Below are 13,320 nucleotides of genomic sequence, written 5' to 3' on the forward strand. Positions count from 1 at the left end.
TTCTGCTGCTGCTGCTCATGGAAGTGGGGGAGACTCATTTTGATTGATTCCACCCTCTGAGTGCTGCTTCCCACTTCGACCCCCATGATAAGGCCAGAATTTCAGGGTGCACACAGGGTGGCACTGGGAGGCCAAGTTGCCCTTTCATTATTTGCCCCAGTTCCTCATTCTTTCCTCCCCAAAACCTCTGTTCAGGAGAAGGAATCTGCCCTATATCTTCAACAGTGAAGATGAGAAGAATTCATTTAGTTTCTCAGCAATTGCTTTATCCTCCCTTAGTGTTCCTTTACTCCCACTGTCATCCAATGGTCCAACTGCTTCCCTAGCTGGTTTCCTTCTCCTAATGTACTTAAATAATTCCTTATTGTTTGTTTTGATGTGTTTAGCAATATGCCCCTGAAAATCTTTTTTTGCATCTCTAATTGTTTGCTTGCATTTCCTTTGAGCAAGTTTGTGTTTGCTTTTGTTTGCCTTGTTTGGGCAATTCTTCCAGTTTCTGAAGGAAGCCTTTTTTCCCCTCTAATTGCTTCCTTCACCTTACCCATTAGCCATGGAAGTGACCTCTTGGACTTATTACCATGTTTTCTGACCTGCGGTATACAATCTAGCTGAGCCTCTGCATGTGGAGGAGTGGGGAAACCAACCCAGCTCACCGAATTAGAGTCCGCCACTCATGTGGAGGAGTGGGGAATCAAACCTGGTTCTCCAGATTATAGCGTCCACTGCTCTTACCCACCAACACAATGCTGGCAAAAAAGCAGCTCCTTAAAAACAAGCCAGACTCTTACCATGGCATTCTGCAGGGGACGCTGGTATCCTGTCGGACGATAATGGAGCCTCTCCGACCACTCCGTGTGGATGTCCCCCAGGTACAGCTCCTCCACCTCCCTGCTGCCCTGGTTTTGCTGGAGCAGCAAGGGCTGTTCATACTTCTCCACCCGTACCAGGCTCATTTCGTGCATGGCAAAGCCCAGGCCGGCTGTGCAATCCCGCTCGGCTTTGGCACTCAGAAGCTCGTAGAGGGCACCTGGCGCCCAAGTCCGCCCAGGGGACAAGAACCCTCTGCACTGCTCTCCCGACGTCTGGTTGATACGGGCAACTGTTTCCTGCATGGCCAGCTGGCTATGGAAGGCGATGCCAACTTTGTGAAGATGGTAATCAGCTTCCGTGGCGCCACGGGTGATCCAGGAGGCCTGGCGGAGCCGGACTTTGCCTTTGATGACCAGGGAGTAGGTGGGGTCCCGGCAGGAAGGGTCTCGATAGTAGAACTGATAGGCTTTGAAGAGGCGGTTGGCGTAGAATATATAGGAACGGGTGAGGAATTCTGGTCCTGGCCGGACCTCACACCTGGAGGCGGGGAGGGAAGTTTTCATTAACAACTACAGCAATTGTAATAGGAACATGCTAACAGTGTACTGGCAGATGCTCAAGTTAAATGAAGCGACCACAGTTTCATAACAAACCTGTCAGCTGTAAGAAAAAAACAATACCTGGAAGTGACAGATTCAAAAGGAATGCTTAAGGGGAGACGTGACAGAGGTCTATAAAATTAGGTATGGTATGGAGAGAGTGGACAGGGAGAAGCTTTTCTCCCTCTCTCATAATACCAGAATGCAGGGTCATCTGCTGAAGCTGGAGGGTGAGAGATTCAAAACTGATAAAAGGAAATATTTCTTCACACAATGCATAGTTAAATTGTGGAACTCCCTGCCCCAGGATGTGGTGATGGCTGCCAACTTGGAAAGCTTTAAGAGGGAAATGGAGGATAGGGCTATCCATGGCTACTAGTCAAAATGAATACTAGTCATGATGCATACCTATTATCTCTATTATCAGAGGTGCATTACTATTATATCGGGTGCTGTGGGACACAGGCAGGATGGTGCTGCTGCAGTTGTCTTGTTTGTGGGCTTCCTAGAGGCACCTGGTTGGCCACTGTGTGAACAGACTGCTGGACATGATGGACTTTGGTCTGATCCAGCATAGCCTCTCTTATGTTCTTATGTTCAGAAATATTTTGGCAGATTGCTGAATTGGAGAAAAAATTATGGCTTTCATCCACAATCAAAATGGATAGCTATGATCAAGAATATACAAATAAAACAGTTGAAATATGAAGCACATTAAAATGAACTAAATCATCCTGTGTCTTTCTTTTGCAAAAACAATGTCAACATAATGGGGGGGTTACTATGGGATCCCCACTATAGTTTATGCATTTCCCATTTGCTACAAACAGATCCTTCCTCAGCACCTAGAATTCTGAGCTAAAGAAACTCCAAACTCCATGACAAAGCAAATGAAGAGAAGCAATCCATGTACCCTTTTAATTTTACTTTGGTACAAATAAACTCGTTTCGCTATTTGAATCAATCGCTATTTGGAGCGGTGGACTCTGATCTAGAGAACCGGGTTTGATTCCCCACTCCTCCACATGAGCGGCAGAAGCTAATCTGGTGAACTGGATTTGTTTTCCCACTCCTACACATGAAGCCAGCTGGGTGACCTTGGGCTAGTCACAGTTCTCTCCGAACTGTCTCAGCCCCACCTACCTCACAGGGTGTCTGTTGTGGGGAAGGGAAGGGAAGGCGATTATAAGCCAGTTTGAGTCTCCCTTAAGTGGTAGAGAAAGTCGGCATATAAAAACCAACTCTTCTTCTTCTGAATCAGTTTAATTGTCATTGAAGAGGGTGCCAGTATGCAGCAAGTACTAGCGTGGTGGGTTTAGATGAGTGGAATATAAACCCAAATCTTTTATGTACGTAAGCCCAGTGACTGGCACAAGACCTCCTAATATCTCACAAGCGTCTTGGAGGATTTAAAAAGCAGCTAACGTCATGCATGCTACCAGTGTGGGCCAGTGGTCAGAGTGCTGGACCAGGATTTGGGAGACCCAGGTTCAAATCCCCACTCTGCTATGGAAGTGCTTGGAGTGGATGTTGGGCCAGTCACACACTGTCAGCCTAACCTACCTCACAGGGTTGCTGTAAGGATAAAATGGGGGCGGGGAGAATGTTGGAAGCCTCTCTGGGTCCTCACTGGGGAGAAAATGGAGTATAAATTAAGTCAAGGAAGGATGTAATATAAAGGTGATATCCAAATCAAACAGAATACAATTATGCAAACTTTAGTGTAGGGCTATACCTTTAGATGACACATCTTGTTGAAATTTTTGCTACCTTATTTTTGAATGCGGGGGCTCTAATAGGGGAGTGCCTGTGGCTCAGTGGTAGAGCATGTGCTTGGCATGCAGAAGGTCCCAGGTTCAATCCCCGGCATCTCAAATTAAAGGGACTAGGCAAGTAGGTGGGGCTGAAAGAGCTGTGACTAGCCCAAGGTCACTCAGCTGGCTTCATGTGTAGGAGTGGGGAAACCAACCCGGTTCTCCAGTTTAGAGTCCATCGCTCCAAACCACTGCTCTTAACCACTACACCACGCTGGCTCTCACCTGAAGCACAAACAGAAGATGTTTAAAGGATCATCTGGCAAAACTTTGCCTATGTGTCTTGGATTATTCTAACCAAGATTTGGGGCTCAATGTCATTTTCAAAAGCAGAGATGCCACTGGCAGATTTGTTTCCAGCAGTTCAGGATTCTAGCTTTGAAAAACAGCAAATGCAATAAGCGCTGAAAGACGGAAATGTTTCCCAACCATTAATAACACACAGGAGCCAACAGTGACAATACAACTCTGCTTTGCTCGACAACTTTACATCATCCCTTCCACCTTACCCTGTCGAAATCCAGTGACCTTCCAACCGGGGAGGCAAAAGAGCTGAAATTCTGGCACCATCTTGAAGGTGGCGCAATTGGTACTGGCACTGGGGCTCCCACCGTAGTTTTCCAGGGCTGGCCTGCTCCTCATGAGGTACGGGGACGTCCCATTGCTTCTTTCCAGATGTGTAGGCTTGAGAGAAAAACCAGATGTTTTCAGGGCACAGACAAAGATGCTCGGGAGCATAGCATTTCAGTTACCAACCACACCTATTTTGTTATAGCATTTACAGATTGGCACCCTCCACCTTTCATTTATTCACCTTTATTTTGCCAGGCACTGTACAGTCGCCATTTTGTTTCCCTTCACTGTAGCCTTGTGAAGTATGAAACTGTCGTACCCGTTTTACAGATAAAGGACAGAAAAAGCAGTGGTTGGCTAAATTGTTTATGTTTTTATGGATCCTTGCTTCTCACACCCACACAGAAGACAATAACCTACTGCGTTGTAATATGCCCATAGAAGGGTTCACCAGAACGCTCTAAATTAAATCTGCTTGCCTCCATTTCCTACAACTCCGTTCTATTTACAGGCTGCAATTTTCTTGCGCTCAGCAAGGAACATCTAGTCTAGCTTCTTCCCTTTTTTTTTCTCCAACACAAGCTTAGTTCCAGTTTAACCACCAAAATGACAGATCTGAACACACTCAAGAAGCTGTCTAATACTGAATCAGACCCTTGGTACATCAAGGTCAGCACCCTCTACTCAGACTGGAAGCGGGTCTCTAGAGTCTCAGGCTGAGATCTTTTCCATCGCTTAACTAAAGATGCCAGGGATTGAACCCGAGACCTTCTACATGCAAAGTGCGAGCTCTTCCATTGTTTTTTTTTTATTTATTCGTTTCAATCCTTTACAATTTAATCTATCATAATTTTCCTTTTTTTTCTTATCTCCCCCCCTTCCCCTTCCCTCCACCCCACCCCAAAAACAATTTCATAATAAAATCTTCAACCAGGAGCACAGATTTTCCAGTTTCTGAATTATATTAGGGTTGGCTTCCCCGCTTTTTACCCAGTCCATATATAGAGACCACTTGTCCTTTATTCCCGTTATTTTACTATCCCAAGGTAAGTCCTGACTAAGGTATGCGACTATGTCTGATTGTATGTATTCATATAAGTAATTGTTCCAACATTCCAAAGTCCATTTATTTCCATCTTTCCATCCTTTTGCTATTGTTGCTTGTGTTGCCAAAAACGTAGCTTTGAGGAGGTCCTGATGTTTTCCAATAATCATCTGATTTCCAACGGCTCCCATAAACAACACATCTATATCCAGTTTAAATTTCATTTTAAAAAGCTTTTCCATCTTGCTCAATATCAAATCCCAAAATGAGTTACCTTTCAAACATTCAAACCACATATGAGAGTACCAACCTTTATTTACTCCACAGTGCCAGCAAACTGGGCTCCTTCCCCCCATTATATAGGCCAACTGCGCTGGTGTCCTATACCATTTTAAAATAAACTTTCTATATAAGTCCTTAAATTTCCCCATTTTGATATTCTTAACCCCCTTCATTAACCTCTCAATCTCATATTGTGTAAAATCCTTCTTTTGCCATTTATCATGTATTGTTTTTATCATAAAATCTTTATCTGATACCAACACTTTATATCAGTCCCGCCAATCCTTTCTTTGACTTTTGGGCTTTAACAAATATTTCCCCTATTTTTATTTTTTTAATCGTTCTCCATACTTCCCTTGTTTCAATTTATTATATAAACCTTGTATCTTTAGCCAATGTTTGTTCCCAACTTTTCCAAGGATCTCCTGTATTGACCACAACTGTGAGTTTGAGTCATACATGGCCTTCGATCATTTCCCTTTTGCTTAACACAAGATCACCTCCGACTGGACAACTGGAAAAAAGTTATGCCCAGGTCTTTGAGTAGCCCTGGGGAAGAGCCCTTGAAAGGTCAAGGAATTGTGGGAGATTGGGTCTCCCAATGATGTGCAGCTGGCGATAGAAGGAAGGGAAGAGGGATATTAGTACAAATTCATGAGCAGCAGAAAGTGTAAGCAGACAGGAATGCCCAACATTCCTTAAGTTGACTACCCCTACTCACCCAACAGGGCAAGTTATACTGTGCTGCTGGCAACTGATGAACTCATCACTTGCCAAGAGTAGAAACCAGGGTCCAGAAGCAGAGGAGGCCATTTAAAGCCAGTTTTTTTTAAAAAAAAGGCAGTCTCTGCCCACTAGCTGTCTTTAAAAAGCACCCTCGGAGCAGAGAATCCATCATTACCCCTACGATAAAGCAATACAACAGAGCCTACGATAAAGCAATACAACAGGTTTTAAGGAATTCTTCTCATGTACCATTTCTAGTTCGACAGTCATTGTGAAGACTGGCACGTATCCAACTGTAGACTGGAGGAAGTTCCTTCAGCCGAAGGGGGTCTTTCTCCAACTTAAGTGGCCGTTTGACCAGAAGAAGCAAAGTTCCAAGCCAGTGGAAGTTAATCCTGCACATGGCATCAGCTTGCAGACAGCACGGCACCCACGCATGCCTGCTGCACTCACAGTAGCTATAATGCATATTATAATATAAGAAGCAGCCCTCAGAAAAACCAGCGGGCGACCAATTTCCCCCCCAACAAGCCCTATTATCCACCACTAATGCTCCAGGTGATTAACAACTGTCCAAAGTTACTGGATATTAATGGCACAGGACACATACTTTCAGTGCTATGAAAGATCCCCAGAACAGCCCTGCTGGGTAGAGTTGCCAACCTCCAGGTAGTCCCTGGAGAGCTCCCTGAATTACAACTTCTCTCCAGAAGACCGTTCTCCTGAAAAAAAAATGGCTGGTTTGGAGGGTGGACTCTATGGCATTATTTCCTTCCCTCCCCCAACCCCCCCCCTCCCTGGCACCCTCAAATTTCCAGGAATTTCCCAGCCCAGAGTTGGCATCTCTGCTGCTGGACTAGGCCTAAAATCCATTTAATCCAGGGACCCTGCTCCAGCCAGAGGTCTTAAGAAGCTCACAAGCTCACAACCATTATCCCCAGTTGCTTGTCCCCGGCATCTGGCTTTCAGATACTCTACCTTTGAACATGGAAGTTCCAATTAATCTCCTACAGATCTGACAAATTCTCAGGTCCAGAGAGACCTCCAAACTCCCGGAGACACATTGTTCTAACCTTTTTAGGCTTACGGAAGCTGAGATTAGTTCATTCGGTACATGACGATATGCAAAGTTTTTGAGTTATGAAGACATCTTCTCCGGGCAGATGTCAGGCATGGCCTGAGAAAAGGATGTTGTGGCTTCTCCAGGTGCTGGCCAAGGCCAGCTCTAGCCCTGCAAACAACGTGTTTTGACTGGACTCTGTGGGAATGCCGGTAGAATCCTACCTCCCTGGCAGCTCCTGGGAGGGGGCTTGCCACGGCATCCAGATCTACCCTGATTTGCCCTACGCTCTTTCATATATGCCCTGTACCATGCTTATAGTTTTCATTAGTGTCCATTTGACTCTTAGCTTCTGTTAACCTGTGGATTTTCCAATAAATCAACTCTCTTTTGGACTACTTGTCTCCGAATGTGTTTATGGGATTATCATGGGACTAGAGCTGACAGCAGAATGGTTCTGTGTGCAACTTGAAAGCGGTCTGAGAAAACGGCTCAATCCAATGCAATGGCTCCCATCCCCAGCCTAGCTATGCTTCAAAATTATCCTCCTCCCTCTCCACAATTTGCTGTTGAGGGGCAACAGCTAAACCAGGAACCCTCCAACGACAGGACATTAAGACTTTCCGGCAACCCTTTTACAAGGACAGTAATTCTGTCACTTAACTCATTTCCCGTAGCTGCGGATGTTACTGGCTCAGGCAAGGGGAGAACGCTCAGCCAAACCAAGTATTTTGCCTGGTTTTCCTATCACTTGTTTAAAAGCCACTGACCTGAAGTCAATGGGATTTTACCAGTGAGAGAGACACTGCGCAGGTTTCTCTGACACCCTCGTCCAATTCTCTTTTCCCCTCCCAAAAAACGTTCTGCAGACATCCAGCTTAGGTTTGTAGCCATTAAAGCTAAGTGTCGCCCACCCACCCCCCACACACATGCCCTCCTTCCCTTTCATTTCAAAAATCCCCAAATTAGAAGCCATGTGGTACAATGGACTTGGACCTGAAGGAGAGACGGCATTCACATCCCTGAGCTTTCTGGGCGGCCTGTTCCAAATCTTTTGCAGCTTCCGTTCCTCCATCTCCGGTGGGAACAACAACGACCAGAGTTGGAAGTTTCCACTTGCAATTTAAATCTCCACCACAGACTGTCAGGTTGGGTTTAGAGATCTCAGCCCCAATGCACTTTTGAGTGGTACTTCTCATTTCTTGCTGCCAAATTGGAAGGCCTTAAGAGGGGAGTGGACATGTTCATGGAGGAGAGGGGTATTTGTGGCTACTAGTAAAAATGGGTACTAGTCACGATGCACTCCTATTCTCTCCAGGATCAGAGGAGCATGTCTACTATATCAGATTAATTAAAGATTAACAAAATTTCTGACAGGGTATGAACTTTTGTGAGCCACTCACGAAAGCTCATACCCTGCCAGAAGTGTTAATAGTCTTTAAGGTGCTACTGACTCTTGCTCTTTTCTTCTGCTACAGACCGGGTTGCACAGCTACCCATTGTGATCTGTTTCCAGATACTGGTGTATGGTGGGGTAGATCTGAGTTCTGTCTACTCTTCTCGCTTCTAGACCAGCAGGTGGAGGGATGCATATACTGCGCAGACCCTTGGGGAGACCCTCTGCACCTCCAGTGAGATTCCAGTGATAGGCCTGGAAAGCTGTTTTGACAAACTGCAGCAACATTGCCATGTGCAGCAATTCACTGTTCCCCTAGGGAGTCAGCATGGTGTAGTGGTTAAGAGCGGCGGTTTGGAGCAGTGGACTGGAGAACTGGGTTTGATTGCCCACTCCCCCACATGAGCAGCAGAGGCTAATCTGGCGAACTGGATTTGTTTCCCCGCTCCTATGCACGAAGCCAGCTGGGTGACCTTGGGCTAGTCACACTCTCTCAGCCCCACCTACCTCACAGGGTGCCTGCTGTGGGGAGGGGAAGGGAATGCGATTGTAAGCCGGTTTGATTCTTCCTTAAGTGGTAGAGAAAGTCGGCGCATAAAAACCAACTCTTCTTGTTTTTCTACAAGTGAACAGGTCAGGGCTGAACAGATTTAGGCACTTAACAGAGTTACTTAACAGAGTGAAACAGATCACCTTACAAACTGTAAAATGGATTTTAATGTGCAGTTACTAATGCAGTTACTAATGCACCAGGGTCACTGACGGTTTAACTCATGTAAACATGCACGGATCAATGCAGCTCTTCCAAATATCTACCAATAATGGCTTGGTGCCCAAGCGTACACACACTAATGGGTTCGAGCCAATGCAGGGCGCAAGTCTTTGATTAAATCCTTATTATGTCTCCTTGCCAGAAGCTTCAAGTCTGCATCGTTTTATAGTGCAGACGCTTTGGCAAGATAATCACAGGGTTTTGACACACTAAAAAGGCTAATCAGCGATAAGGCTTGGCACAGAAAACATCAAAGAACAACTTTCACCTCAATGAAGCCTATCATATAAGGCTGGAATGGATACAGGCACAGATGGGCTGGAATGGGAGGTTCATAAATATTCCAACAGCTCAGGGAACAGAGCTCCCGATTTCCAGAAGGGTAAACTGTGGATAAAATTCTCAAACCCGTACAAGTGACAAGACCCCTGCTGGATCAGACCTATGATCTGTCCAGCCCAGTAACCTGTTCCCAAGAGTGGCCAGCCAAATGTCTCAATGGCCATTTCTGCGTGGTCAATTTTGATGCTTGGTCAAAGCTCTTTTTTAAAATGCGTCTTTAAAAATGCCTTTTCACAGTCCCCACGTAAAAGGAGAAGTTCCACTCCCCCCACTCGCCTGCTGCTTTGTTCCTGTTTGCATAGCTATTAGCATATGCATAGCTAACGCGCCTCTGTTGTTTTGCATTGTTCCTTGAGGGACACCAAAGGTCGCGTTAAATGGCCTCTTTAGTAATGCGAAGCAGGTAAGCGCTTCCGGAATGACGGTTCAGCATGCAAAATTCAAAAATATATGCGGGGCAATCCAACTTGCTAATTACCATGCAAAAATGTCTCTAAGTGATCACAACAAAAGCTTCAAGGTTATGCCAACCTGGTTGCCCCTTATCTTTGGCATTCAGAGCTTCACTGCTTCTGAACATGAGTGCTGCACAAAGTACAATGAAAAGGTACATCCAGGAAGTACGAGAAACCAACAAAACACACCCCCAAACAACAAATATAATCATATCCACATATGACTATATTGTATTTATTATACAAAATAGCATTGAAAAAGCTCAGGTGGTCTTACAGCTGGAACTATACACGCATACTCAGTGACGTGCGTTTCAAACCAAGAGGGGGGGGGGAAGCAACTGAATGGGACAATTCGTGCCAAACAAGTGTCCAACCGGAACAAAGAGTCCAAACTGTCTCCTTCTAGGAAAAGATGCCTTCAGGCTTTTCTTACATGTGGTAACATACACTTAGCCCTCAAATAAACCAAAATCGTAGTAGCACCAGGAAATATGGTCTGTAGTTAAATGCAACTACTCTGGCTAGCGGCACCACATATTTATTTAGCTAACAACAACATGCAATCCACACTCCCCAGGACAGCCGGGTGGTTGCCCACAGCGGACAAGGCTGGAGAAGTTAGTTTGACCTTTGGAGGGGTGGAAATATACACAGAATTTTCCTAAGTGGCAATTTTTGGGAGCAGCATAACGAAAAATATGGGATGTGTTGGGTTGGATCCTGTGAGTGCATTCCATTTGCTAAGGTGGGTGGTGTGTGTGTAAAGTGCCTTAAGTCGCAGCCGACTTATGGCGACCCCTTTTTGGGGTTTTCATGGCTAGGACTAACAATATATAGACTAGTACCCAACCTCTGATATAAAATTATATTAAACACTCACAATAGTGTATTTATACATGTATTGGTATACACATAAGTTTACATTCAACACTATGGTTGCAAATCAATACCTGTTTTACATTTGTGACATGGTTCTTATAAATAAACACCTAATACATAAAGAGCCCCGTGGCACAGTGGTAAGCTGCAGTACTGCAGTCAAAAGCTCTGCTCACGACCTGAGTTCGATCCCGACGGGAGTCGGTTTCAGGTAGCCGGCTCGAGGTTGACTCAGCCTTCCATCCTTCCGAGGTCGGGGAAATGAGTACCCAGCTTGCTGGGGGTAAAGTGTAGATGAAATAATAGATACCCTTGAAAATAATAGCCATCCAGTTGAAAAGAAATGAGAGATCTATAGGAAGAAAGGCAGACAGTTAAATGATATGCACTCCTTTTAAGCCAACAGAAGTCAAATGCCATGTTAGCTCGCGGATGGCAGAGGCTCTTTATAAGAGACCACAAAGGCCTCTAATAACTGTAATGCATAAGCAAATTTCCCCCCTTTTCTTCTGCAGAGTGTTTTTCAAGAGCACAACTATTAATCAGATGATGGTTTGGCTGTAGAAAAAAGAAGCTAAGAGCATATTTCCAATGTCTAAATAATTAATACCAATCTCGGGCCCGGCAACAAAATGGTCACCTACCACATAATAGTAAAATAAATAGGGGGCGGGGGTATCCTGAGCAACACAGACAAGGGCACTGGCAGGAGTTGAAGGAACAGGGAGAGAAATTATTAGAGGGTGGACACGGGTTTTGTTAGAAAGTAAAGATAAAAGCCGCCTGGCTGCCTGACAGGGCATGTGGTATAGAAATTGCAGCAACTGGTAAGTACTCAAAGGGACCAAAACGTGCCGTTTATATAGGGTAAAAGAAAGTGGATGTTCCAGGATGGAATAAAGAAAAGCAGCTTCTTGTCGTGGGATAAATATTTGGCACATTAGGTCTGTGAGACAGCCGAGAAAAGTCTCCAGAGAGTTCTGTCCCCACAACTGAGAAGGGAATGATCCAACTGTATATGTATAGCAAGGAATCGAACTGTCTCCACCACGGGTAAAAGATGACTAGTTCAATTTTATGGCCACATCAAAAGTACAGTCGTGGCCAGAGAACAGCTCCTCATTTACCAATTACATTTCAAGGAATGATTTATTTAAATGCACTTTTTAAAACTGTGTGTAAATGCCACTTCTCTCCCCCAAAAGTGGAACCCAAGGTGGGTAACCGGCTGAAGAAAACAGACAATCTCAAACACAACTAAAAGAAATCGTGACGAGATTTTAAAAATATAACGGAACAACATTCCAACAAGAAGCCAGCAAAAAATATCAATAAAACACCCATGTTGTAGACCCCCGCCCCAAAAAACAATCTGCATTTAAGCATCAGGCTTATTGAATGATCAAGGCCTCCCAAAAGTGTTTCAGTCCTACAGCTAATGTATGTATGCTTAACTCTCACCTGTCAAAATCAATGTGTTAACTCTGGCTGGAACATGGCCTTATTTTTACATCTGTTTCGTGAATCAAACAGATACAGTAGGTAGGCAACATTACTCAACCTGTAATCCTGACGCAGCTACGCTGCGATGGATGGATGAATGGAATTCACTCACCAAAGAATTTAAACATTGCATGACAATACAGCTTCATACTACATAATTAAAAACTAATCTAGCATTTCATTAACCTGATGTTTTTGAGAAACCAACAAACACATTTAGTTGATCAACATGTATATAAAAAAATGTATGGAAGAGACTGTTTCCAGGGTCCAGATACTGGTTTCCAAAATACAAAAGAGAGCAATGAGAGATGCCTGGCCCACGACCCACTTTCACAGGCTTCGTGACCCATTTGTGGGTCCCAACCCACAGGCTGGGAAACACTGCGCTGAAATACAAAAACCACCCGGGCTCCAAAGCCTTCAAGTAAACCGGGAGAAGCACAACATCAACCCTTATGAGCAGCAGGTACTCTGAAGCTTCTGGATTAACCAGACCTGGTATATGTAACAAGAATTTGGTCTTGTGCCCTAGCCTGGACATTGGAGCAGTATTTATTAATGTTCAGGCTCTAGTGTCTTCACATCTTCCATGCCATGATTTCCGCATGGCTGCTGGTGACCCTTGGCTGGGGCTGCTGAGCCTGTGTTCAATCCCAAAACCAATAGAGGATGTTGCACTGCAGAACATTATAGCAGGAACATTCTGTAGTGGGAAACAATAATGGTCTTTTCCAGGAACCTGACTTTGACTCTTGAACAGCGGAAAAAAGCCAGGCAGATACCCGGAAAACCAGAAATCTCAAGGATTCTAGGATGATGAGTTCGGACTTTTAAAAAACAAAACAATAATTGGTGATGCAGGATGGCATGGAGGGAGAAAGGTCAGGGGTAGAGAGGAGGGGTTCGTTCAGCATACAGGTAGCACTGAAAGCAAAATAATACTGAATTCCTTGTTTTTAAAACTGCAACTTTTAAATCAATTGATCATAAGAACACAAGGAAAGCCATGCTGGATCAGACCAAGGACCATCAAGTCCAGCAGTCTGTTCACACTGTGG

General features: G+C 44.7%; 1 protein-coding gene across 1 annotated transcript in view; it reads right to left on the bottom strand.

The window, feature by feature from the left end:
* The window catches only part of APCDD1L (APC down-regulated 1 like), a 41,429-nt gene that overhangs the window by 5,669 nt on the left and 22,440 nt on the right, over positions 1–13,320 (bottom strand). The window contains exons 2-3 of the mRNA XM_056844422.1: positions 3,733–3,907; positions 789–1,347 (exon numbers count right to left, since the gene is read on the bottom strand). Of these exons, the coding sequence (XP_056700400.1) occupies positions 789–1,347; positions 3,733–3,907 (734 nt within the window). The remainder of the gene's footprint in view (positions 1–788; positions 1,348–3,732; positions 3,908–13,320) is intronic.

This window comes from Euleptes europaea, chromosome 2 (assembly GCF_029931775.1).
Source record: "Euleptes europaea isolate rEulEur1 chromosome 2, rEulEur1.hap1, whole genome shotgun sequence".
NCBI lineage: Eukaryota > Metazoa > Chordata > Lepidosauria > Squamata > Sphaerodactylidae > Euleptes > Euleptes europaea.